The sequence below is a fragment of the Vollenhovia emeryi genome, unplaced genomic scaffold, assembly GCF_000949405.1.
Source record: "Vollenhovia emeryi isolate VEMERY1.0 unplaced genomic scaffold, V.emery_V1.0 DF939139.1, whole genome shotgun sequence".
NCBI classification, from domain to species: domain Eukaryota; kingdom Metazoa; phylum Arthropoda; class Insecta; order Hymenoptera; family Formicidae; genus Vollenhovia; species Vollenhovia emeryi.
Genome location: NW_011967227.1, coordinates 702,210 through 727,585, shown reverse-complemented (window position 1 = coordinate 727,585; position 25,376 = coordinate 702,210). Strand labels below are relative to the sequence as shown.

The following is a 25,376-nucleotide window of genomic DNA, read 5'->3' as shown; positions in this document are numbered from 1 at the left end:
TTGTTGTTGCATATAAAAAGTGCTTGTTATAAAATTGGAACATTATATTCAGATACGATGTCTGTTGAATAATTACACTATAAAAATGTTCACTACTTTTGACCGCTATATTTAATTTTTTTAAAAATAATTACTGTTTTATCGAGCATTTATTAAAATTTCGTCAAAAATTATATGCACTGCAAGGCCTATTTCTGCAACAAATTTTATAGCTGCGAAAGTTTTATTCGTGTTACCCAGGCGGTACGTCAGGACGTTATACAGACACTTTATTGGTATCTTTATGACATCGATAAAATGATGCATAGACGCATCTATCTACATTTACAATAGCTTCGGAAAAGCTTGCGAATGTTTTCCATGATCGAAGAGGTCAAAAGTTGAAAAGATAGCGCAATACATATGTGCGAAATATACCGCAAACTCGACCTTTGATCCTGTAAAGATCGACATTTTCTTTATCATGGACGACGCTCGACGGTACATGTTGTAGGACATGAAAATCTAGCGTTGACTAATATATACATATATAATTAAGCTCGTATGGTTATTGAATTTCGCAGTTATATTACTTCTAAAAATTTTGAAGTTAAGCAACGTTTAATTTCATAATTACTATTATTTCTATAGTTTCTATTTCAAATTTATCTTAATTTATATAAACATGTCTGTTTTACAAAATCGCAGTATAATGTAATGCGCATTCTGTTCCAGTCCGTTACACAATCGTGATAAAAATGAATATATTCTTGATTTTAGGTACAATTTGTCCATTATTGGAAACGTTTTATCAATATATACTTTCAACAAGATAAATTTTATATAAATTATGTTTTTATATAAAATAACATATTTAGAAAGTTTATATTTTACATAAAAACTTGATAGGAAAAATCCAATTCTTCTGGTACAATATCTTTTTCGAGTCTACAAGAATAAAATTTACTTTTTCTGCAAAAATAATTATATATTTTATTCTGTAGCAAAAATATAATTTAATAAAAACTTATATAAAGTAGTAATTTCTGATATCTTTTGTTCGTCAAATGAAAACCAACATTTAGATCATTTGCGTTACATTTGTGTAATTTCACAGTTTCTAATTTGTGTTTACTCTTTACAATATATGAGTATACATATAATTATTAATCTAAAAAAATTCCATGTCTCCTTTATCAATCTTTGTCTGCTTTATTTAATTTTATTACTCCGAAGGAAATCTCGAGACACGGTCGAATTTATTGATTTACCTCTTAATAATTGCCAGTGTAATGATTATAAGATATCCCGATTTGAGAACGATGCACTCTTAAAATCAAACAAGATCGACCGAGACAGTCCGACCAATGCGACAATCTGAGGTCGCAGACGTGCGGACGGCTCCTAAATGCTTAATGCGCCAGACGGATAATTCGGATAATTCGGCCGGAGATCGCATTGAAAATAGCGCGACCGAGATTACTTGATCCGGCCGTAGCGTGAAAGCAGCACGAGGCAATTTTATATGCGATCGCATGAATGCAAAATATATTGACGTGTCGCGTCGCAAGCGCGAACTCGTGCCGTGTGTGTTGAGATTTCAGAGTATGTCAATCCAAGCAGAAGTAAATTAGAGTCGAAGGGGGGAGGTTGCAAATACTGTTCCTTTGTTTCCCTATTTGTTTTCTATTATAGATAAAACGAAGTGCGAAGTACTTAGACATTTTGTTACGCAAAAAATTGTAATCGATATGGAATTATATTGTATTATATGTGCAAAACTAATACACTCGTATCATAGAAAATTGTCATTGTAGCAAAAGAAAGTTCATTCGATGTTATAAATGAATTGTAGTCTCTCAAGAGAAAGAAAAATAATTTAATATTTACATTGTCACGTTAACAGCAATATAGGTATATTAATATGAATTTACAATATTGTTACTCCTTAAAGAAAGAGTTGATCGATGCTTTTGAAATTCTAACTATAAGTTAATTGGCGCAAAGTATCGTGTTATTTACGATAATAAGACGTTTCTGTACGTAAGGTTTTTCGAAATTTCGGCTTATGCGACTGTTGCGCGAGCTTTTCGGATTAAACGTAGGATTGTAATGTTGTAAAAGGTGCCTCGATCGAAGCAACTGGCTGCCGCCGGAAGCACCCCGTTTCTGCAACAGCAAGCCGGGCATCTATCTCTCGCGGATCTGCTGTGATAAAGACTTCTGCAACCTGAATTTATACCCAGTTTTATTATCTCCCAACTCGTCTGAATTGTCTTCAGGTATTATTCCAAGGGCTCGCGATCGATAAAGATTTTCATTATCTGTATACGTGTGTGTATAACGTAACCGTTCTTCAATATAACGTCGTGAATTAACCCCGCGGAAATCGAGTGAACAGCATGATTTTCAAAATAACAAGAATAAACGAGAAGTAGCATCCTTAAGCGGACGGAATTATAGTTGTCCCTTAGGCAAAGAGAGATTTTTGCAGTTGGTAAATGTGCGTATATAATTACCGTGTTTTCCTTTTTTGTAAAAATAACAACGCGAAGTAAGTCTTCATCGCATATTTTATGTTACATGGCCGTCTAATTTTTGTGTGGTTTTATGTTTATATTAACACGTTTATCTTTAGAGGATCCAAATTAGATAGATTTCTTTTTATACTGTTTAGTTCAACACATATGTACACTTACAGTCTTTGCGAAGTGTGGTGAAAGTAGAGATATGACGAATTTTTTAAGCAAAATTATTAACTGCATTTCTTACGAAATAATCGAGTGCTGTTTTGTTTTTGCGTCTCTTTGGTAAAGTATCCTTTAACATATTTATCTCTACTTATCGTGCGATTTGCGTTCGATCAAAAACGAGCGTGCGAAAGCACTGGGTACTATCGGTTTATTTATAAAATGCGCGAAAGAGTATTGTCTTATCTTAATTGACGCAAATTGTTTCTTTAAATGATGATATTTATAAAAATTGTATTTTATTGTACATTTAGTGTTAGTACAAATTTAATTTTAAAGTTATTGCATTATATTTAATATAGCTTTTGTTGCAACCGTTATATTATCTACATTGAAACAGTTATCGGGTTGAATCTTAATTTCAAATTTATATATAAAAGATTAATTTATCCACCGTTGATATTGAACAAGTTTTAAAATAATACTTTTATACTTGTACGATAACGTAATATCTGCGACTTTTGACTCTGTTTTTTTTTATACTCATGCTTTACTGGCGCACGCACTAATGCCATTCGATGGAGGCTCGTCTCGTGGAATCAATTACCACGCGATCGAGCTCAAATCAGCGGGCATTTGCGTCAGTGAGATATGTATGACAACTGAGACCGTCTGAGATATTTCGTGACCGGCAGTTCGCATTCGATTTACGATGATCGAATCGCGCGTGTTGTGGCTCACCTTGACGCGCGTGTCGCGACGAAGCGCGATTTGCATATATTGCGAATGAAATTTCACGTGACGATAATACACATACGCATCCAGGAAACATTAAGGAACTTGGAATTATTTCGTTATAGAACGGATACTTTCTGGTAATAACTAGAGAAAAGTCCTCTATTAACGAGATAGGACTCTAACGTGAGATAGTAGGTTTTTAATGTCTAAATTCTATCACAAATCTTTTTCCGCAACGATTACACAATCTAACAATTAATTTTCCACCAAACAAATTTCATTCCAAAGGCAATAAATTCATAGTAGAACCAACACATGTTACCTATTAATTTAGAAAAACAATTTTTCCCTGAAGTAATATCTAGTTGTTTAGCTACATACGCAATTTGTAACGACAGTTTTTGTTACTCGATAAATTAATTGTATTTTTTTTATTAAAAAAACTTTTCACTACGGTATGCAAATAAAGAATCGATGAAAAACAAAGAAAATCTTACACGAAAGCATGAGAGCGATTATTTCGGATCAGTATTTAAATATTACATAAATCTACATGTCAAATTAATTGTTTATATTATGCATAATTGCCAGTTTATAATATTGATATTTATTTATTCGATTGTGCATAATTTTTACATAAAATCAACGAAAATTAAAAATTTCCTTCACTATGAACCATAAATATACAAATGTATTTATACACGGAGAGAAGTTTCTCTTCAAATTTATCCTGAAAATCATGTATCGTGGAACAGCACATTTCCAACAATTTTATGTGAGTTTGTGGAAATTTTACCATACTTTCTACTGGTAATTGTATTTAGTACACATTATTTACTAGTAAAATGTGTGGTAAAATTTCAAAAAACTCTTATAAAGTTCTTCAAGATCCCATGTTGTTCCACGATTACATGATTTTCAGAGTAAATTTTAAGAGAAAATTCTCTCCGTGTATACAATGACTATAGAAGCAATCACGCATACGCATACATGTATATTGCTTCTGTAGCTATTAGTCCAAACAGTGCGAGAACCGTGAAAAAGTAACATCCCTTCTAAGTAAGTGGAATACTGCGCTTTTTCGTAGAATAGCAAAGTTTGAGAGACTCCAAACTAACACTCATTGCATCGTAGTGTCTACCGTTTGCCCCTAACCCACATTTTCTTTGCTGTGCCGAGTTCGATTTGTTCAGAATGTGCGAGGTGTGCCTGCTTTGAAGATCGTTTCCGGCGATCTGACGCGTCTCTCGACGAACCGAGATTGTCCTTTTCTCGAGAGAGGGCGAGAGAGAGAGAGAGAGTTTCGCCGGGGTTACTGTAGTAGAACAAACCCCGATCGATAGAAAGACTCGCGTCGCGAGTCGACGCGGGCTCTCCGCGTTGTTATATACAGCGTTGTACGCCCCGATGCTACCCCGACAGGAGTCGCAGAATTTCAGGAATCACGAAGATATGCTACCACTGGCTACCCCCACATGTCAGGTACCACGAGAGTGTGTTGAGTTGCACGGTGTTGCGGATTTGCTCCTCCCGACTACCAGCTTCCGCTCTCGCATCCCCCTTTTCCCGGTTTTTTTTTTGAGTATTTCTCTTTCGATTTTGCTGGAGTTTGCTCGGTGATCCCCTGTTCCCTCGATAGTATCCGCATCCGTGTGGATTGTGATGCGGAACAGCTCGATGGGTGTGTTCCCAGCGCGTGCACGTACCAACGCGAAATGTTACCGCGCTATTATATGCCAATCGATAGATATATATTTGTGTAACATATATGCGTACAATTATTCAATTAGACTTAATTCAACGAAATCAGTTTCATTTCAATATCGTACTGTTGCGAGATTCAAGCAAAATTGATCAACTTTGAGCGTAATTTCTGAAGAAGAAAATTCCTGAGAAGAGTGATAATTGTATAGGTAAATAAAATTAACAAAAGCGGTTTAATCAGGCAAATTAATCAAATTTGATCAAATATTGAGGAAGATTTTTGGTACTTTTCACGATAAAATAATAGAATCAAAATTGAGAATTTTTAGAAGCTAGTTGAGAAAAACTATATAAATCTAAAAAATTCAGAATTCTAAAAAATTATATTAACAAGAAAAGACTTTAACTATACATGTGCTTGCAAAAGCCTCAGAAAATTTCTGATAAAAAGTCAATTTATGAATAGTTGTTCCGTAAGGTCATTTAACGTATTTGAATTATATGAGATAACAGAAGATTACCGACGATATCGGTAAATAAAGGCAGACTCAGAGAATGCAGCCTTAGAAGCGCTGATCCCTTTTTGTCATGCTACCAAGGGATCGGATCCCCGTTTGCGTTTTTGCCTTGAGACCGCACGATACGAATCCCCTTGATATCTCTCGTGCCTCGTGCAAACGCGTCTCGCGCGCGCTATCCCGAGTTCTCCTCACCTCGTTTTCTGAAACTGGTGCAAAATCGGCTTGAAGGTGCGTGGCTAAACACCTGCCGCCGTCGCAGCCCGAGCCCCGCATCTTCTGCATGACGAGCGACTCGCGAAACACGACCTTCGTCATCGAATGCTGTAAAGAGGATTTTTGCAATCGGGATCTCAAACCTCCGCTACATCCTAGCAACAATGAAGGTATAGTCCAAACAGACCTGGAAGTTACGAAAACTCTGCAGGTGGCACGGGCTTTAGCTGCAATTCTCCTCTCTCACTTTTCTCTCTTTCCCCCTTTTTTTTCTCTCTGTATGTCTCTATCTATTGCAACACAACTTGTAAAGTGTCATTCTCTGTATCTTAAATTTATAATTTTGTAGTTGGTTTTTGTTGCTGATCTACACTGAGGTGCATCACGAATTTCAGAACAGCACATTACTGGAGAGCGCGACGTTTAATAATTAAAGATTTAATTGTGCCATTATTTACCAACTTATTATTCACGATATTAGTTATTTTACACAACGCAAATATAAGCATAGCGTATGTATGAAAACATTCCTAAAACAATGTAAGCTAACTGTAAGATTAACAGGAACAGAAACGAAACACGCACTTGTGTACGTGGCACAAAGAAACTGTTTCTAAGTTTGAAGCTAGTTTGACCTATCCCACGCAACTACTTAAAGCGTTAAAGGGGCAGCTCTATTCGCAACTTCCGAAATTGTCAAGCTCTTATTCACATCAGTTAATACTCCTAACTGTATAAAATTGACTTCAGATACATATAATTGATACAATCGGTTATAACTAGACTTTCATAAACTTTTATTTCTTATTAGATTATCCCAATCAAGATAAATTCTATTTCTTATTTAATAGAACTATTGAATTTCGCGTACATGTATATATTACGCGTAAGTGCTCAATCACTTAATCGTGAGTTCAAAGCATACATATTTGAACGGTATTTCACACGGACACATATTTTCTTTATGATAGAATATATTCAACTCACTTTTGTTTGCGGGAATCTCTGTTTTTATAGACGAGTTAAATTATTAACAAATAAAATCGAGAATTTTTATTATAGTACAAATTTGATTTAAAAAGCATTTGCAATGTAATAAAAAGATATTGATATTGCGAAAGAAATTCTGCGCAATCTAAAGCCATTTCTATCGTTTGATGAAGAAATTATTCAAGCAGCGGTTAGAGTGTTTTTATGTGGCTAGGGAGAATTAGCCAAGCGAGTTATTTTTTATGGTCGGAATAAAGTGTTACATCATGGCCTCGGTTAGTGTATATTTTTGTCTCGCTCGCGTACTATCATCTTGAGCCCACTCTGACGCGCTCTTTGTCGCGCTCCCATTGTCGTTATCTGTGAACATGTATAAAATATATCAAAAGGATATTTTGAGAGTAGATTATTTTAATCTGCCCATTTTTTTTAGTGAAATCACAAATAATTGATTAATATTTTCTCAAATTAAACATCTTTCCAATTAAAATAATTAATTCTGAAACTTTCATGATTCTTGATAAAAAAATAAATCTCTTTTTTTAACTATTTATTCATCTGAATCTTAATTTGTTATATATAAATTCTCCTTGCACTTTTAATTGCTTACAAGTTAAAAAATATTTGTGCCTATAAATAAAGAATTGCTTCAAGTTAGTTAAAGAATATCCCCTGAAATATCAACTGAGGATTTTGGCACAATGTATACATTTCTATATTTGTACAAAGCTATGTACGCTATATATTATCTAAAGAATAGAATGCTTCTGAAGCGCTGCTACATGCTAGACGTAGACGCGCATATACGACGCACTATCTGCCCGGACGAGCTTCACGCTCTCTTTTGCCGTTTATCCAATAAAGCGCAATGCGTCGAATTATTTTCGCGATTTTTTAACCACGCCATTGTGGAGTTTCTATTTGTTGCTCGAGCTGCTATGATGAGACATTGAATGTTTAATTAAATATTAACGTAAACTACAAACTATTACATTAGGACATTATCAATATTAGCATTTGATTTATATAGTGCACGTGTCTTTAGCACTCGCGCGTGTTTTACAATAGATGATTTCATATAGACGTATTGCATATTAATACGTATTTGTATTTCTTTACTGGACCGCATGTAAAATACTCAAGTTAATTTCATTGAAATGAACGCTGGCATCTCGTCTCCGCGAGCAGCAAGGACTGATACAGATAAGCATGATCATTAATCGTCTGGTATTTTATTACTTTCCATTATTTCTCCAGCTATTTCTCGTCCTCCCTGAGCAGCACACGCCCGCATTATTTACACGTTAATGCAATATAAACTGCAAAATCGTCGAATAAATTTCAAAATTATGATCGATGTTGCGATCAGTATCAATTAAATGATATCTGTAGGAAAAAATAAGACAAGATAATAAATGTGGATAAGATAATACGCTATTGTGACGCTATCGTGACGTTCGACCGAGATGTTTGCCACCTCCGGAGCTTGTAGTCGCTTCAAGGCGATCTTCTCCTGTATTTTTTTTTCTCTTACAAGTCCTACGCCGGAAATCCTCCTGAGTGAACTCGGAAAGGACCGGTAGCATGTTGTCACAGCTCTCTTCTCTGCACTCTTTTAACGACAGTACTGTCCCGTAGTAACTTCGATAGCGTGACCCACGAAAGAAAGGGTGGCTTTTGTAAATATTTTTTTTCTCGCCTCCTATAGTAACCTTCGGACTTTCTGCAAGTTTTGCAGGTTTCTGTATTAAATTTAACAAGACTATATTATACACACACACGATGGACGTGATTTATTATTATGTCAAGAAATATTTAAAAAGTTGACATGAGAGGTGTAATTTTTGTGCAAAAGGACATTACGGTGAGATTACTTATTTTCTACTCACGGATGTACTTATATATCTTACTATTAATATATCGTCTCATGTCAAGTTTTTTTTAACCTTCGCAATATAATTTATAAGGATCTTTCTTGAGATTGTGAGGGTTAAATATGATTGAAATACTATTACTTCCTCTTTCGCATGCCTCCTGACTTTATGTATTTTGTATCTTTGTACACTGTTAAACATTTTAACGGAATTTGAAGAATATCTAGATGGTATGTTTCCTTGTTTATGAATAGTAAAATTAAGTATTTCTTATTGTTAATGTATTTATGGATTTCAATTAATTTACAGTAAATTGTAAGATTTGCATCGAGCGTCAGAATTTCCCAAATAAATTTTCTGTAATTTGTTATTCCATTTATCTTTCGTTGGAAGCAAGTTTATTTAACAGAACTAATTTCCCAGAAAGTCGAACTTTAGAGAGATTTTGTTGTAATTTTGTTGTATTAAATAAAGTTAAAAATAAATAAAGAGCTAAAGTTTTGTTACTTGTAAAAACTTTTTAAATTTATTTTTAGTAGATTTTATTTATGTAAAATTTAATTTAATATGCGCGTAGAACTTTGATGCAAAAATTACAGGATACTGTGCATTCTTACTTCAACAAGTCTTTACATGAGAAAAATGCAATATGTTTTCTAATTTCTTGAATTTTTAAATGATATCTTTTATTACTTTTAAAATATAGAGTTTTCAAAAATTGTTATTGCTTTTTACAAGAACAGAGTGATAGTCCGATAATACTTTTACATCTTGTTCTCTCTTCCAGATATGTATAAAAGTTCTTTTAAGATTTAGTTGCATCGATAGCTTCGGTCGGCTAGTTCTTTGATTAATAATTGCTTTTCAAACTATAATTTAAAATTTTTAGATGCTGCGGCTTTAAATTGTAATTTCGGCTATAATGTAAATAGAAAGGGAAATCGATTAATCACGATCAAGGCTAACCGATGCGGGTTTAGATGTATGCTAATTATCTTTCTGCTTATTAAACTCTGCGTTGTAGTATACTCAGCCAATTAAATTGCTGCCATTAGCATTCCTTTGTTCCTCTTGATTTCTCTCGGAAACTATCCCATCAAAAACTTACTCCAGCGATTCGCTGATACACTTTATTCGCAATCTCTATGAGCGTATTACATCATTTTACAGTTTACGGCAGCTGTCGAGTTCCCACTTTTTCGGCGAACGCCATAGTCTGGTCCGCGGCAGTACTTGTTATGTAAATTATTTTCCCAGGTGTTACAATAAGATGAACTTCTTTCCGGATACGGAATACTCTGTCTGGTGCACCACGAACAGTACACTACGCGGTCCAGATGGCATCGAATTCGTGGTTGCCTGTTGCGATCATTCTGACTACTGCAATCGCGATCTAAGGCCTTCTTTTCCTACTTACGAGTCCAGAGGTCGGTCGTATTCTCGCTTCGCGAACCACCTCGAAGGAGGTACAATAAATTACAGCTACAACGGCTGCCGTCTTTAAATTCCTCGCCATCAAAGTTGCTTTGGCCGCGAAGTTTATTTCTCCGCTGAACGAGATACTCGTGGAAACGAACTGGTTAATAAATTTAAAGGATTCAATGGCAGAAACGGTAAAGATAATATCCAACTAAACTAGAAGAGAAATAAATTCTCTTTTAGATAAAAATTGAAAGACAATTTTTTAAATATAATAATTTGCAAGCAAATTTGTAGTAATCTGTTTATTAAAATAATATGTGTTGAAGTTCATTTGATATCCACATGTAATGAATTACAGAAATAATTAGAATATGTATTGATAAAATTATAGCATTTTACATATATGTTTTAAGAAATTATTACGGCAAATTAATTATTACAACTTCATAATTTTACGACATACATTTTTGTATTTTTTAAGAGTGATTAAGAAATTTAAATAAATAATTTTCTAATTTGTTAATTAAATGAAATGTAATGTAATACTAAATGTGATAAAAACTAATTGTATCGTTATATTGGATGCAATTATTGTAAAATAGGGCTTCTTTATTTTTATTATTAAATTAGATTTACATCTTTATACACATAATATCGTCGTTACATAAATGAAACTTTTTATTTTAACTTTCAAATACTTAAATACCTTGCATACATTATTTTTACTTTAAATAGAATTGTTATATTTATACATTGTCTTTACAATTTCTTCGTAATCAAGAGCGCTTTTATTGTAATTAAAAATTTTTTTTATCTCTTAATTTCTATATTTATAAAATTATTAACATTTACTGCACGTTTAAATAATAAATAACTTGTATTGTTTATTTTGTAATATCACGTTTATCGAGACAAAGTAATTCACGGTTGGACGCATTTCCTGCCTTCTCCGGCCTGAATAGATCAGCCGTCCGTGATGTGATGCGAGCGATAGGTTTTGCCTTTGACTTGCAACAAGATAATTTACACAGATTACTAATAGTTATTATGTACAATTGCGTCTGCTAGTTTAACACAATTGAATAAATAATTTATTGTTTCTCGATTATTTTGTCGCTAAGAAACATAAGTGAAATTATTTTGAAAAAAGATTGAAATTATATTAATATTTTATTAAAATATTGATTGATTCCATAATCGACTAACTGACAATTCTCATCTCTAAATTTATTTATTTCTTTGTGTTATGACGATTTGGTAACTTTTGAGTGCATTGTTACATCAACGACTTATAACAATTTACTTATGCATTTGAGACTCTTAAGTTACATGCATTTAAGCAACGAGACAATAAGTTCTCGGAAAGCGAAGAGGGGAAAAATTGAAGTAAGCCATTGAATCCTAACAAGTTATGCAATCTGCAAAATCCTGTGAGGCTTTAATTTATATCAATAGCCCTCAAGAACAATGGTAGATTTATATGTTCCGGAGATTTAGATCTATTGTTTATATAATTTTTCATACATATTCTGTTTATCTAATACAGAGTTAAAGTATTTGAAGATTTTTAATTTTACACTGAGTTCGTTTAGTTTACCCGATTTTCTTAATGTTCTGGTTTATTAATTAAAAATGTATATTTTCTGTGAAATAAATATAAATCCGTCATTGTTTCATGGCGCTTCAGCTTTTCGTTTCGCGGATCATGAATCAGCGGGAAAAGGACTTTTCCGATGGCAACTTTGGTAAGGCGCGCGTGCGACAGTGATGAGAAAAGCGGGGTATCGATTATCGATTTTCTACGCTTTTGTGAATTGTCTGGGCGCGCACTTTTCACACCACACTCTCCTCTGTGTTCCCCCATGTTTCACGTTCTCGCGTCATTTATCTTGCTTGTGCCAAGCTGACAAGACAAGGAACGGACAGAATGGCCGCCATCGACCGACAGTTCTCTCCATCCTGATCGTGTTTCTCTGTTTTTGAACCACTTTTTATCAAATAAAAATCAATATTTTGTACAGAATGCCGTTGCTGTTTCGTTACATAATGCGATATATATATATATATGAATTACGCACATTATCTTTAGAATGTTTAGAAGATTATGTAAGCACATATAATGTTACAATATTTTAAATGTGGTACTTATCCATATTTATTTCGTTAAAAATTTAACATTTTAACATTTAATGTTAAATGATATTAACTGTTGAGCAAAAATTAATTGAAGACTATACTCAATTAATTTTTTATTATTAACTTTACTTTCACTATTAATTTTACTTTTATTATTTACCGACGTCCTTGCATTTGTAAATTTTTTACTATAAGTTATAAAAATTACTTTTTATTAGATTTCAAATGTATTTCGACATCACTGAGTTGCGCACTCATATATCGTCATTTTCTGTTCGTACATCTCTTGTTCGCCATAAAGAGGGGATGCAGATAACGTACGTTCTGTGTACGTTACGTACAGATAAGATAATACGGGTCTGTCTATATATACATACCGGTGAATTTTGCAACGTGAAGAAAATGTGATAAAAATACCGAGGACATTCTCCAGAGTCTATCGTTTCACATATATGGTAACTGACAGTATGTTAACCCTAGGACACACGAAGCCCTTTCCGGTATCACATTAACACACGCGTTTGTAACTTTTGCAAACTTGTGCATTTTAAAGCAAGTACATTATAAAACGTATATAGATATATAGCTATATTGTATGACATATAGTTTTTGTTTAAAAATAAAAATTTATCTAAATAATCAAGTGTACCTTCTTCAGGTTTAAATAAGTTTGACAAGAGCATACTAGTTGGCGAATAATATTTCACGAGAAGAACATACTGTTGTAAAATTTTTGCCGATATTTAATGACATTCAAGCTATCAAATATCCGATACAGTTCCGATCATAGTTCAATTGGTTAAACTTGCTCTAATTATAGATTCGAATCCGATAAACCGAATGTCCTATTTCAGGAAAGTTTGTATCTAATTGATTATATTGGAATGTTTGTATATGACGTTAATAACTCATAAATAAAATGAAAATTCATTGCAACTTCTTGAAATAGTTACTCAATTGATAGTCTATCCTTAGAAAAAGAGCACAGAGTTATCAATAATTATTACACGTATTTTTACGACGGGACAAGTTGGTAAGATATTACAACAAATATGTAATTCCGGTTGAGAGTGTAGTTTGATGTGTTACATAATAGACTAGACCTATATTCTCTATATCTTATCTCAGTATATTTAAAGGTCAGTAGATTCAGACGTCAATATTTATGCTAAACCACTTTCTTTTTCAAACGATAAGCGAGAGCAACTCTAAACTACCACAGACTTGCAGTAATAAATGCAACAAAAATGTTGAATAATTAACAGTAACAGGTAGACCATTTATTTATTTATTTGTATTGTATTTCTCACTTAAATTATTAGCGAGGTAGTATAAGCGTGGAAAATATATCAATATCTACATGCCAGTGAATGTCGAATAGAAACGAACGTTGAGGGCGAGGGTGTAATTTGTCAAACGCGAATGGAATGACTTCACCTCGGGAATATAAAGTAACGAGGCGTGCACAACACGATTTGGACAAAGGATTGTCGGGACAGCCTGGATAGGCGATATTCATCGATTGGCTTTCGGGCTTTCGCGGCCGCTGGTTTCTTCAGTTGGCTTCCGGATGGTTACCGCGTCCGTTTGCTGGGGGCCCAAGTTTCACAGGTGTTGCAGTCTGCATCATCAAAGCTGGGAGGCTCTGGTAGCTTTGATGATGCAAACTGCAACGCCTGCGATATTCATCGATTATACGCGCTCCAATAAATCCGCGAGGACGATCAGTTATCGGCGGATACTCTTGCAGCAGCGATTTGATATTAGCCCGAGATGTGCTCGTTACGTGCCCGCTTATGGAATTCGACGTTCACGTGGCGGTTTAATCAGCTCCGACGAAGATTTACTGTGCAGCATACGGAAGATATTTTCGCATTAAACCATTAGTTACATTCTTGTCAATATTGAAACGTATCGCGTCATTAATTCTGCAGAACTCTGCCATATTTGACATTCTTGATTATATTCCAAAAGAACATTTGTTTTCCAATGAAATGAGTGGAACAAAGATTGATTAAACGAAAAGCAATAGCGCTCCAATTGGGTAACAAATGTTCTTTTTCGCATGTGTTCCTCATGTACATTTAAATACTAAAAGATATTGGAAATGCTAATAAGTCTATCAAATTTGGCAATTCCTTAATTTATTCATTATACGCTAACGAGATAACAAATAATGTAACGTAAAAATGCAATAATAGAGTTTTTACTTTGTGGGCTTATTTAATATCTGTCAAATGATTTTCAATTAAGCTATTATTAAATTACATTTATACAAGAGTAGTTATATTGTTATATTTGCAAGAAATTATAGTATTAAGGTTATTAACATTGTATTAAAAAGAGAAGATATATTAGAAACCAATCCTTTAAGAAAGAACAAATAGTTTGGGATTATATATAAAATGTCTAATTCCTTTCTGTACACGGCAAATATCAAAATTGCAATGTCAAATATTTCTACGTCAATATAAGTCAATTATAAGTATTATGTAACGAAACAGAAACCTATAAACATTAATTATGTTTTGAGTGACGCATTGTATGAACAATATTCTTTTGTTAATGTTAGTAAGGTGCATATTCTCATTTTACCTCTCATTGTTATTGGGAGATTCATCGTTGGCTGTGCGATCATTCATCAGTGAATCGTCTCTCGCCGTGTTACCTGTCTCATTGAAATCTTCACAGGAATCAATATCCAATTATATCGCGATTCGTCCTCTCCACCTATACATGGTTCCTGATAACTTTACCAATTGAATTTCGCGGTTGTTTGATTTCAAGATGGATTGGATAGTTGTTTGTTTTTATATATATATCAAGTTTTATCACAACTATCTTTTACAAATGCTTACATCTCTACACTCTAAAAATTAGTGACTATTCACTGTTTCCAGTGATAATCCACTGATTGATTTTTAGAGAGTAATGTCTCGATGTGGTTGTTCCAATAATTTTCATTGAAGGAAGTTCCATCTGCAATTACTTCGAAAATTATTAATTTATAAGATTTAATTATTAATTTGTAATTCGGATTTGTGGAGAAGTTCACTTGGAAATTGTTGCAATTTTTTTTATATTCAAAATTATTGTATTAACTTATAATTAATAATTAACTTCACATCTCTAATAGAATATAAATATAAATATTAAAACAATCAATTTATGATTTACATTTTTGTATGTTTACCAAATATAATTTTATCATAAACTAATTCTTTTTCGGGAAGCTGCCGCGATTTATTTTGTTGCAAATATTAAATTGCGAATTATCAAACTAATGTGATTTGAGATGAACAAGTTATTTTTTAAATCATCGTTTTTGTTTTGCACTTTATAATAATTGGCTGTTTTAGATTTAATTTTTACTTAACATTTGCGTGATAAACTTCAATGAATAATTGATTAATAGCATCTGTGTGACTTGAAAGATATACCTTGATGCTCTTCAATACTGTTACTCGCAGGTAAGTCAAACTATGTGCTTAACGTACTGCAGACATCTCGAGATATTAGAGAAACCTATTTATAATACAACATGATGTGAGCTTACGTTGCAAATCACGTAGAACAAAAGGATTACCTCGGGTTTAACACTAGAACATGATCATAGGTTCAAGAATTATAATTCCAGTATAAATAAAGATAAAAAAACTACGACAAACGAAACGTTTTTGTTCACAGTTCACACTATTAATATCTGTCAAGAGATTGTAAAGATATAAAACCCAAGACCTTCGCAAATCTTAGATATTTAATTTATATGATGACTTGATGTACACGTTCTATAGTGTTAAAATCCATACAAACTTCGAAATAAAAATTAACGATTAAGATATCAAGGTAACCGAAGATTAACGGTCAAAATAACAGCAAATCATCGAGACGCAGTCGTACGTTAATGCACCATTCAATTTTCGAAGAGGGATTCTTTATAGGACAACTTTGTTCAGTCTCGTGACTTGTCAGAGATTCATCCATGAATCAACCTATTGATCACTAAAATGATCTGCATGAAAATCGCCCGAAATTGTGTCCATGTTACGCTAAGTCTCTCTTGAATGTGTTTGTTTAATCGCTGTTAACACAGAAATCGCTTTGCATTAGTTATTTCGCTAGCATTTTACTACATGCCTTCGCATATCTTCGCTTTCCCTTTTCTAATTTTTTTTTTAACATCTACATCTCGTGGCTTTCTCGTCTGAAAATCTCTGCTCGTGCTTGCTTGCTTCCGAATCAATAATGCGCAATACTAACTTTAACCAATTCATATTCTCGCGAAGGTACAAAATCAGAGATATTCAACTTTTCTCTTACACGAATATAAATTTCAAAAATAGGTTGTATCTGAAATCATAAAACAATCTGATTTATTTGTTATCAAATAATTTTACTGAATAATTATCGGCAGAAATAAGCAATACGAAGGCACACAAGCTTCAAATCTCTTCTCTTATTAAATGATAGAAGTGCGCTTAAGATAATTCTTTGCATTCGTGTAACTTGTCCGTAAACGTGGAGATAATGCATCATCCGCAAATGTGCGCGTCACGGGTTGAATACCTCTGGTAAGATAACGTGTACAGTACGGCTTGATCAAGGTCGAAATTAGCGTTTGTGTCCGTCGGCGCTTCCTACGTGCGAATAATAACCGAACATGTCTTGCCGAAAGTATCGTCGAGCGGAGATGACGCAACGTGGGTTACCTGGAAAATGGCCTTGACGATAGCACTACCAATATGCGCGATCTGCGTGGTCGTAATGGCAGTCTATCACATACACATGACCAAAAAGAGGCCGGCTAGGCACTTTCCGGACGACTCGCTGGAGGCTCCGGACCGACCAATTCTGGGCGGCGTCACTATCAGGGATATGCTGGAGATGACTACGAGTGGCAGCGGCTCAGGTAGGTCGAACTAAATTAAAGTCGAGCATGCAAAACCAGCGGTACAAAATGATAAGATAAAAGACAAGTCTCTCTCGGATTTTTATAGATAGCTTCTGATAGAAATGTGCTCGTGAAAATATGATTAGTCGTTCTTAAACATAGGCACACATTTGTACACACAATAACTTGGAACGTAATTCACGATAATAATTGCAGATCTTGCTCATAATATTATTAAAAATTATGAAATGGATTTCAATAATCCTCAATTTTTACAGTCTCTTGTTACAGCATTGGCAAATGTATCAAATTATTGCACGTAGAACATTAATTTTACAAAACATAATTTTAAAATTATTGAAATATTTTTGTAATATGCTAGTACAGTTCTCTTGCACATAAACATAATATATTAACGTGCGTAAAAATACGGATGCATCGTCACGTTAAAATTTAACTACTTAGCTTGGCAAAATTGTAATCGCTAAATTTGGACGCACAACTCAGATTTAATATAGTCTTTCAAGAAAATCACACGTATTTGTACGCACGTTAATCTATTCCTCTTTTGATACACAAACACACAGTGGGGTGAGTCATCTTTAATCATACTGAAATTTACGTTCCCCAATGCCCATCCTCTCTCAAGTAGGCCTGCCACTTCTGGTACAACGGAGCATAGCGCGCCAGATTCAGCTGGTGGAAACGATCGGTAAAGGTCGCTTCGGCGAGGTCTGGCGCGGTCGTTGGCGCGGCGAGAACGTCGCCGTGAAGATCTTCAGCTCGCGAGAAGAGAGATCCTGGTTCCGGGAAGCTGAAATCTATCAGACGGTGATGCTGAGGCATGACAATATCCTAGGTTTTATCGCTGCCGATAACAAAGGTGTATATCCAGTTTCTTTATATCCGCACTTGTATTTAAAATCCTAGCGAAATTAATGGACACTTAAGAAGTAGTCTAGTGTTCCTTACCACAATCGTTCTGTGATTTTCGAGGTGTATGCTCTGGTTTATATTAATTTAAATTCGAATCCATTGCCTCTTCTTTGCAAGTTTAAAAATAAAAGCTGTAATTGTAAAGTAAATGTAATGTTTGTATTATTAGGGTGGTCTTGATTTAAATAATAAATTGACATTAGCCAGTTTAAGACTAATCAAATGAAGGGATTATGTTGAAGTAACATTTGACTGAAAACATTTTGTTTCTGGAGATGTTTCGAGCGTACAGACGATCATTTCAGATCAGATGGAACATTGAAATACCCTCTTCATCGATTTCCATTAAATATTTTATCGACTTGCACATTGCTTAATGAGGACTGCCGCGATCGGGCTATGTCTCCTGAATAAATTGTGAATTGACGGAATGGCGGGTCATTTTATTACTTTTCAGATAACGGCACGTGGACACAGCTGTGGCTGATAACGGATTATCATGAGAAGGGCTCGCTCTTCGATTACCTCAACAGATCAACCGTCGACACGAACGGTATGATAAGGATGGCCTTGTCGATCGCCACTGGCTTGGCGCATCTTCACATGGAAATAGTCGGCACGCAAGGCAAGCCGGCTATCGCTCATCGGGACCTGAAGTCAAAAAATATCCTCGTGAAGACTAATGGTACCTGCGCCATAGGCGACCTCGGATTGGCCGCCAGGCACGACGTAATCACGGATACCGTCGACATTCAGCTCAACAACAGAGTCGGCACAAAGAGATACATGGCGCCTGAGGTAATTATATTGCCGTGGAAGAGATTTCTCTGGTTCTCGAAATATGAAGAGCAGAAGTATACTCTGGAAAAATAAAACAAAATTGAAATATTAATCAGAGCACAAATATTTACAAACGCTAATTAAATAATAGGCAACATGTTACTGATAATAACGCGTCCATTAAACGCGTCCGCCAATTATATATTTAATTTTATTAACGATCAATTTAAAATTAGATAAAATGTCATCTAGGATTCTTTTAGCTTTACTTAGATTTAATATTTCCTATTAAAAGAAATGAGGTAGTGTTACACATTAATCAGACAGACACTTTGTCTTTTGGCAGACGAAAATGTACGGAAGCATAATAATTATGAAATGATAAAAATATCGAAGGAAATTCGCGATGGCTCAGTACTCGGTCAGGAAGGCGGCTCTTCAGCAACTCGTGCCAACATTTTCTGCTTTCAGGTTCTTGAAGAGACGATAAACATGAACCACTTCGACTCGTTCAAGAGGGCCGACGTGTACGCACTCGGTCTGATCCTCTGGGAGATCGCTAGACGTTGCAATGTCGGCGGGATTCATGACGAGTATCAGCTGCCCTTTTACGACTTGGTGCCTTCGGATCCAACTATCGAGGAAATGCGGAAAGTCGTATGCAACGATCGACAGCGGCCATCGATACCGAATCGATGGCAGTCGATCGAAGTAAGTATTAAAGCAAAAAGTTTAAATAACCACCTTTACCCAGAATAATGAACTTTATGAAGAAGCGAATTACGAAATACTTATATGGTTTTCGTAATCGATAAGTTTCTCCGTCTCAATGTTTGTATCTGTGTATTATTTTCACAATACTCAAAAATATATTATATATATATATAATGGAATAAAATATAATAATTATATAATTACAGAATGCCATCAGTAGCAATGCTTGAAAGATAAAATATAAATCTGAAAAATTTAGTGGTTATCGAATAAAAACTTATTATTAGCTAAGTTATATCCTATTAGAGCTAGAGGAAAGTCCTCTATTATGAGATGGGCTACTAATATGAGATAACGGAGTTTCTGCTAAATTAATAGGCATCATCTGTTGGTTCTACTATGAATTTACTGCCCTTAGAGTGAAATCTGTTTAGCAGAAAATTCATTGTTAGATCGTGTAATCGTTGCGAATAAAGATTTGCGATTGAATTTGGACGTTGAGAACCTACTATCTCACATTAGAATCCTGTCTCATAATAGAAGCTTACACAGAGTCAGTTTTACATTGTAAAAGTAAGTCGATAAAACCAGATCAAGTATTAATTGATAATTTGTTACATCTATTTAGGCGCTACAAGTAATATCGAAAGTAATGAAGGAATGTTGGTATCACAATGCCGCCGCCAGGCTAACCGCACTCAGGATCAAGAAATCGCTCGCTAATTACGGCGCTATAGACGACCTGAAATAGATTAAGCTGTCGTCTTCGACGGAGCTCTTCGACGGGGAAGCTACAAAGAACGTTTGAATCATATAGGCGAACGTCGCTATGTTGAAATTGGACGCGATAGAGCTTCCGGCGGGGTTGAAGAAATATTCCGATAAGTTGAAAAGAATCGGAAACAGACTGGCTGGAGCTGCGAGATTCTTTCTTGTGCGAGACTGGCCTCGACCGTACCTCGAGTAAAGTACTGTATGAATAGAATTAGTATCGCTTTGGAGAATCGCGAGCAGAGAAATGGAATGAATTTTTACGTCTGTTGATCGTTTCGAACGATCGGTAGCGCTCGAGCTATAGGAAGAAGCGTTATTTCAGTCCCGATATATCGCGGCCTGATGATCGGTCACTTTGTCGAATGGGTCAACAGGCAATCGCAATACGCGTTCGGTTAATCAAACGATCGCTCAATTACGCGCCACACACAGTGACACACGCAGACACTGACACGTAAAAAGAAACACACACTGCTGTATATTTATTACGATAATACTAAGATAATGAAGTATACAAATTTATTATATAGCAACATTTATTGATTAATACTAATGAGTAACGGTACTCGCATATACACATATATAATTATATATTACGTATATATATATATACATATAGATATCCCCGTTATCTTGGAATAATCGATTCGATTAACCGAACCATCTATTGCTTGGGCGATCTGATAGACAAGTTACCTCAGTGAAACGATCATTATGCTCGCGTAAATATACCGATTCGCCGGGGGTAATCGGGATGTTGCGCAAGAATTAAACGTATCAACTCAGCTCCGACTGGACGTGTCGACAGATCATGTGCGAAGAGAGCTACATTTTTTTATCTAAGTTCCGAAGATGCGTCGTAAAGATTCGCTATTTTATCGGTGCGTGAAGAAATTAGAGAGAATCACATTTGGGAGTCTATACCGTACATCATATTATACATATAAAAAAAATTATATGTCCTTTGGTTTCTTTTTCTGGAAAAAAGTGCCGAGTTTGTCGATAAAATTAATTAAACAGGGTAGATAGGAAAACCGGACAACGACAGCAATGACGGTGTCCAGCAGAGCCGGATAATTTGAATAAGGGGATCTTATCGTCGTAAACGAGAGATCCTCTAGTAAATGCTTATGCATTCACTGACGAAATTCACTGACGGGACTGTTAAGAAGAATGCTCACCCTCCCTCGCGCGCGTGAGGTGTCGTAAAACTTTGGCACATGGTCCGGTTTTATTTGTCGACCCTATACGTATACTCTTAGTATAGTAGATACATACGAATGTTTTGCTCAAGACGAATATTTTTGCGTAATCATACGGAAAGTGAGCGCGATACACAATGGCACGGCGAGGCTTTCGAAGTGTGTGTTCCCTTTGTAATGCAGGAGGGCTGAAATTGAAGGATATTAAGCTCAAAAGCACGCGTGTATCGTGGCATGAAAGAAACATGAGAGTATGAGAAGCGTGTAAGAATGCGACTGGAGTTGAACTAAAACTGGTACAAGAGGGAGAGGGAAAAAGTGGAAAACACAAATTTGATTAAAATAAAGAGAGAATCATCGGAGAATCCATATTTTCGGGTATTTTTTTGTGCGAAATAAAGAAAAGTATGAAGTACAGCGAAGATGGGTATCAATTACGTGTTTCACATGAGCGGATGTAGGTAGGGCAAGAAGAAATCAACTGATATTAACAAATATAGTTGTGGACTCTTGAGACAAAAGCTTCTCGTTTGCTACTTCATTTTTAACAATGTGATCTTTTAACAGTAAAGAATGCTGCAGATAAATGTCCTGCGTGCGTTTGAGCTGAAAGAAATACTAAGAAAAGTTTAATGTTAAAACATTGTCCCTAAACAATAAATGTAAAATAATATAAGATTGTGTACATAAGAGAATAATAACATATTTAAAGAGAAATTAAATGAAGAAACGGTATTTTCATGTTGGTTTCTTCTGGCACAAATATATCCAAGTGCTCTTTGGATTATTTCTATCCTGTTGCATTATACCGACAATTGAGGAAACTCATCTGTTTATCGAACGTTGTTTATAAATCTTTTGTTAATTTAAAGTTCCGAAAGTAGAGTCTTGAGATGAATTTACATCTACGCGCTGTATTTCAATGGATTGAAAAGCAATCGTAGTGCTTGAAGTAAGTATGTAACTTCGATATCCCGCGAGACGAGTATGCGTATGGGATGTCTCTTTGTGAAACATAATTATAATTCTCGGTGAAGAACAGGAGAAACTGTTTATCTATCCGCGAATGGATTCTTCTCTTCTTCAACGGATAATGGATTTATATCGGTAATAGTGTATAGTGTATACTTCTTTGACAAAGTGAGAGAGGAATATGAACGACGATTTATGCGGAGTGAAAGATAGCAAGTGAGCAAAGCGTGCGATAGAATGCAGGAGAACAGGAAAATAAGAATCTTCGTCATCCATAGTCAACATAAAAGTCTGCAAAGTTACAATTATCATTATTATAGTCGAAGGAACGGAGAGTCCTTTCAATACATAATCATATTTTTGTATTGTTTTTTACCGGTGACGTATCGATCGAGCGTCATACTAATTTTTCTCTTCCGTTTTTACATGCTCGCAACGTTCCGACCCAATTGCATATATAATTTCATAACAGCGACTCTGTATTCTTTCATTTTTTTATAAATCAGTGCCGCATATACATAGTTCTTGATTTATATGACTAACATAATCTAATTTAAATGACATGTTATTAAATTTTATCTTCTTTAACAAGTGCAAAGAATAATCGTAATGAAACAATTTTTTATCTTAACAAACTGTCTCAAAATAAAAATTTGATCTTAAAATGTTAATAATTAAAGTAAAATGCTTAATAGCATTTTTATTAATATTAACATTGTATATATTTTATTGCAAAATCGTCACGATTAGTTTATGCATTTATTGTAAAAATTATGTACATATTAAACACGAAATTTTTTTGTTTTAAACGTAACTGTTTAATATATTAGTGAACATATGGTATTTCGTACAAATGAAGAACAAACTGCACTGTGCATTATATGATGCAACAGAAATGCTAGTGGTAGAGAGACAAAATATGTCTCTAAAAATGAATTTTGTATATCAGTGTTTGAAAAATCCTTGAAAGAAGTGCACGAGATACACATAAGATAAAATAATGAATCATAAATACTATTCCATTGTTCTGGAGTGACGTTGCATGCTCGGCGCGAATTGCAATTTGCCGAAAGACTGAGAATCTAACGATTGATTAATAACTAATAAATAATTAAGGTTGAAGACATCTACCCTTACTTTCAAAGTTAATTGAGATACTAATATTAATACAAAACAGTTTGTTAACATGTCTTTCTAATTTTCAGTTAGAATATAATTAATTTCAAATTTCTTTTGGCAGAATGTAGTAAGGCAGATTTTTTAACGTTTTGAATCTAATTTCTTATTAAAACATACATCAAAATATTATTGAATTAAAAGTTCTCTATCACTATTGTATTTTTTTTCAGAAAAGAGTGATTTTTAAATATATTTTACTAATCAAATTAATTTAAACATTTACATCTAAACAGTTTAATTTAATAATTAAAAAAATCTTTTTCTGACCTTTTATCACTGAAGAAAATAAAAAGAAGACTGAGCTGTTTTAAAGCTACTTAGATATTTCTACACTTTGTAACTTTTTCCTAGGATAAATATAAAATTTCACACAAGATTTTTTATTCCGGAGCAAATTTAAAATTTTTGATCTTTAATCTAAGCTTCATTTTAGATTTAATAATCAATGGTTCAAGAATGTTTTGATCATAAACTGGAAGTAATAGTTGCCAGAGTACAGTGTACGAGTTTTAACAAACTGTCGTTAAGGTGACAATTTGGTTTCATTACTCGCTCTCATACATTCCTGTTACATGTAGATTAATTTATCATACGTAAATAACTATAGTGCATCGGTGAAACTTTGCGATAATTGCAAATCTGTCAGTGTAACGTCGCAAGCTCGACCGAGGTTTCCCCCATAGCTCTGTTTCCATACTGCTAGTACAACTCTCTGTGCCAATACCTGATCGAGTATTAACTAAAACAAGAGAGACAGAATAATAAGATACGTTATATTCCCACGAGTTATACTCGCTCCCGAACGAGAGGAAAAATATCTTCGGTATCGATCCTTGGGTATTATTACATCAATTTATGAAAATAAAAGTTTTAACATTATAAGCTTGACAACTTTTTAGGGGTGACTATCACAGAAGATATCTGCTAAATGAATTTTTTAACTTTGCAAAAATTATATTTAGCAGAGAATACTATCTGTTAAAATGCACATTCAGTGTAATATAGAGTTGATAAAAGAATTCAAATTGTAATGTTAAATGGAGCCAAGATTTGAATTTGCCGAAAGAGAAAAGATATTTTTCTTCCTCATATACATAGCCATTGCCAGCTATATTTCCGGGCGACATTATTGACGTTACTCCAGAATTTGTTTCAATGTCAATTTAATCGTCGAGATTGCAACTGGGTCGCCGAACTGTTGAACTGACTTATATCTGACTAATGCCGAACTGCCAAATGATATTTCATCTTCTGCACCCTTTTTCCGCTCCGTACCGTTTAAGCCTCCCCACACACTTGTACAAAAGAGTAACAATAAATTAGAAGAGAACGTTGCACAGGCGGCACTTATGCCAGCATCGATTCCGCTAGAAGGAAGAAACTTGTACCTTTAAGGCGATTTACCGTCTATTTTGTTTTACGCTTTAGATGATACCAGTGTTTATAACGATTACCGGTGGAAAGAAAAAACTTGTTATCGAAGAAAATCGCATTGTCCTGATCTTCTGTATCGGGCGTTATTGTTTAAGGAAGCTGTGTATTACAATACATCAATTTTAAAGATATTCTATTTTAAGTTAGAAGAACAATTTTATGTAGTTACATAAAATTTAACTTTGCAAGCGTTTTTAATTTTTTTTTATAAATAAGACAATTAGATG

General features: G+C 34.4%; 1 protein-coding gene across 4 annotated transcripts in view; it reads left to right on the top strand.

Annotated features, from left to right (window-relative positions):
- LOC105567251 (TGF-beta receptor type-1) overlaps nucleotides 1–20,481 on the top strand; it is a 31,413-nt gene extending 10,932 nt beyond the window's left edge. The window contains exons 1-7 of one of the 4 annotated variants that reach the window (XM_012021970.1): nucleotides 5,956–6,015; nucleotides 9,967–10,175; nucleotides 16,943–17,176; nucleotides 17,808–18,041; nucleotides 18,552–18,892; nucleotides 19,346–19,585; nucleotides 20,217–20,481. In XM_012021970.1, the coding sequence (XP_011877360.1) occupies nucleotides 9,980–10,175; nucleotides 16,943–17,176; nucleotides 17,808–18,041; nucleotides 18,552–18,892; nucleotides 19,346–19,585; nucleotides 20,217–20,339 (1,368 nt within the window). In that variant the 5' untranslated portion in view covers nucleotides 5,956–6,015; nucleotides 9,967–9,979 and the 3' untranslated portion in view covers nucleotides 20,340–20,481. Of the gene's footprint in view, nucleotides 1–5,860; nucleotides 6,016–9,966; nucleotides 10,176–16,942; nucleotides 17,177–17,807; nucleotides 18,042–18,551; nucleotides 18,893–19,345; nucleotides 19,586–20,216 lie in introns of those variants that run through there. The other 3 variants (XM_012021967.1, XM_012021969.1, XM_012021968.1) reach the window with 3 other exon arrangements.
- The last annotated feature ends 4,895 nt before the right edge of the window (nucleotides 20,482–25,376 follow it).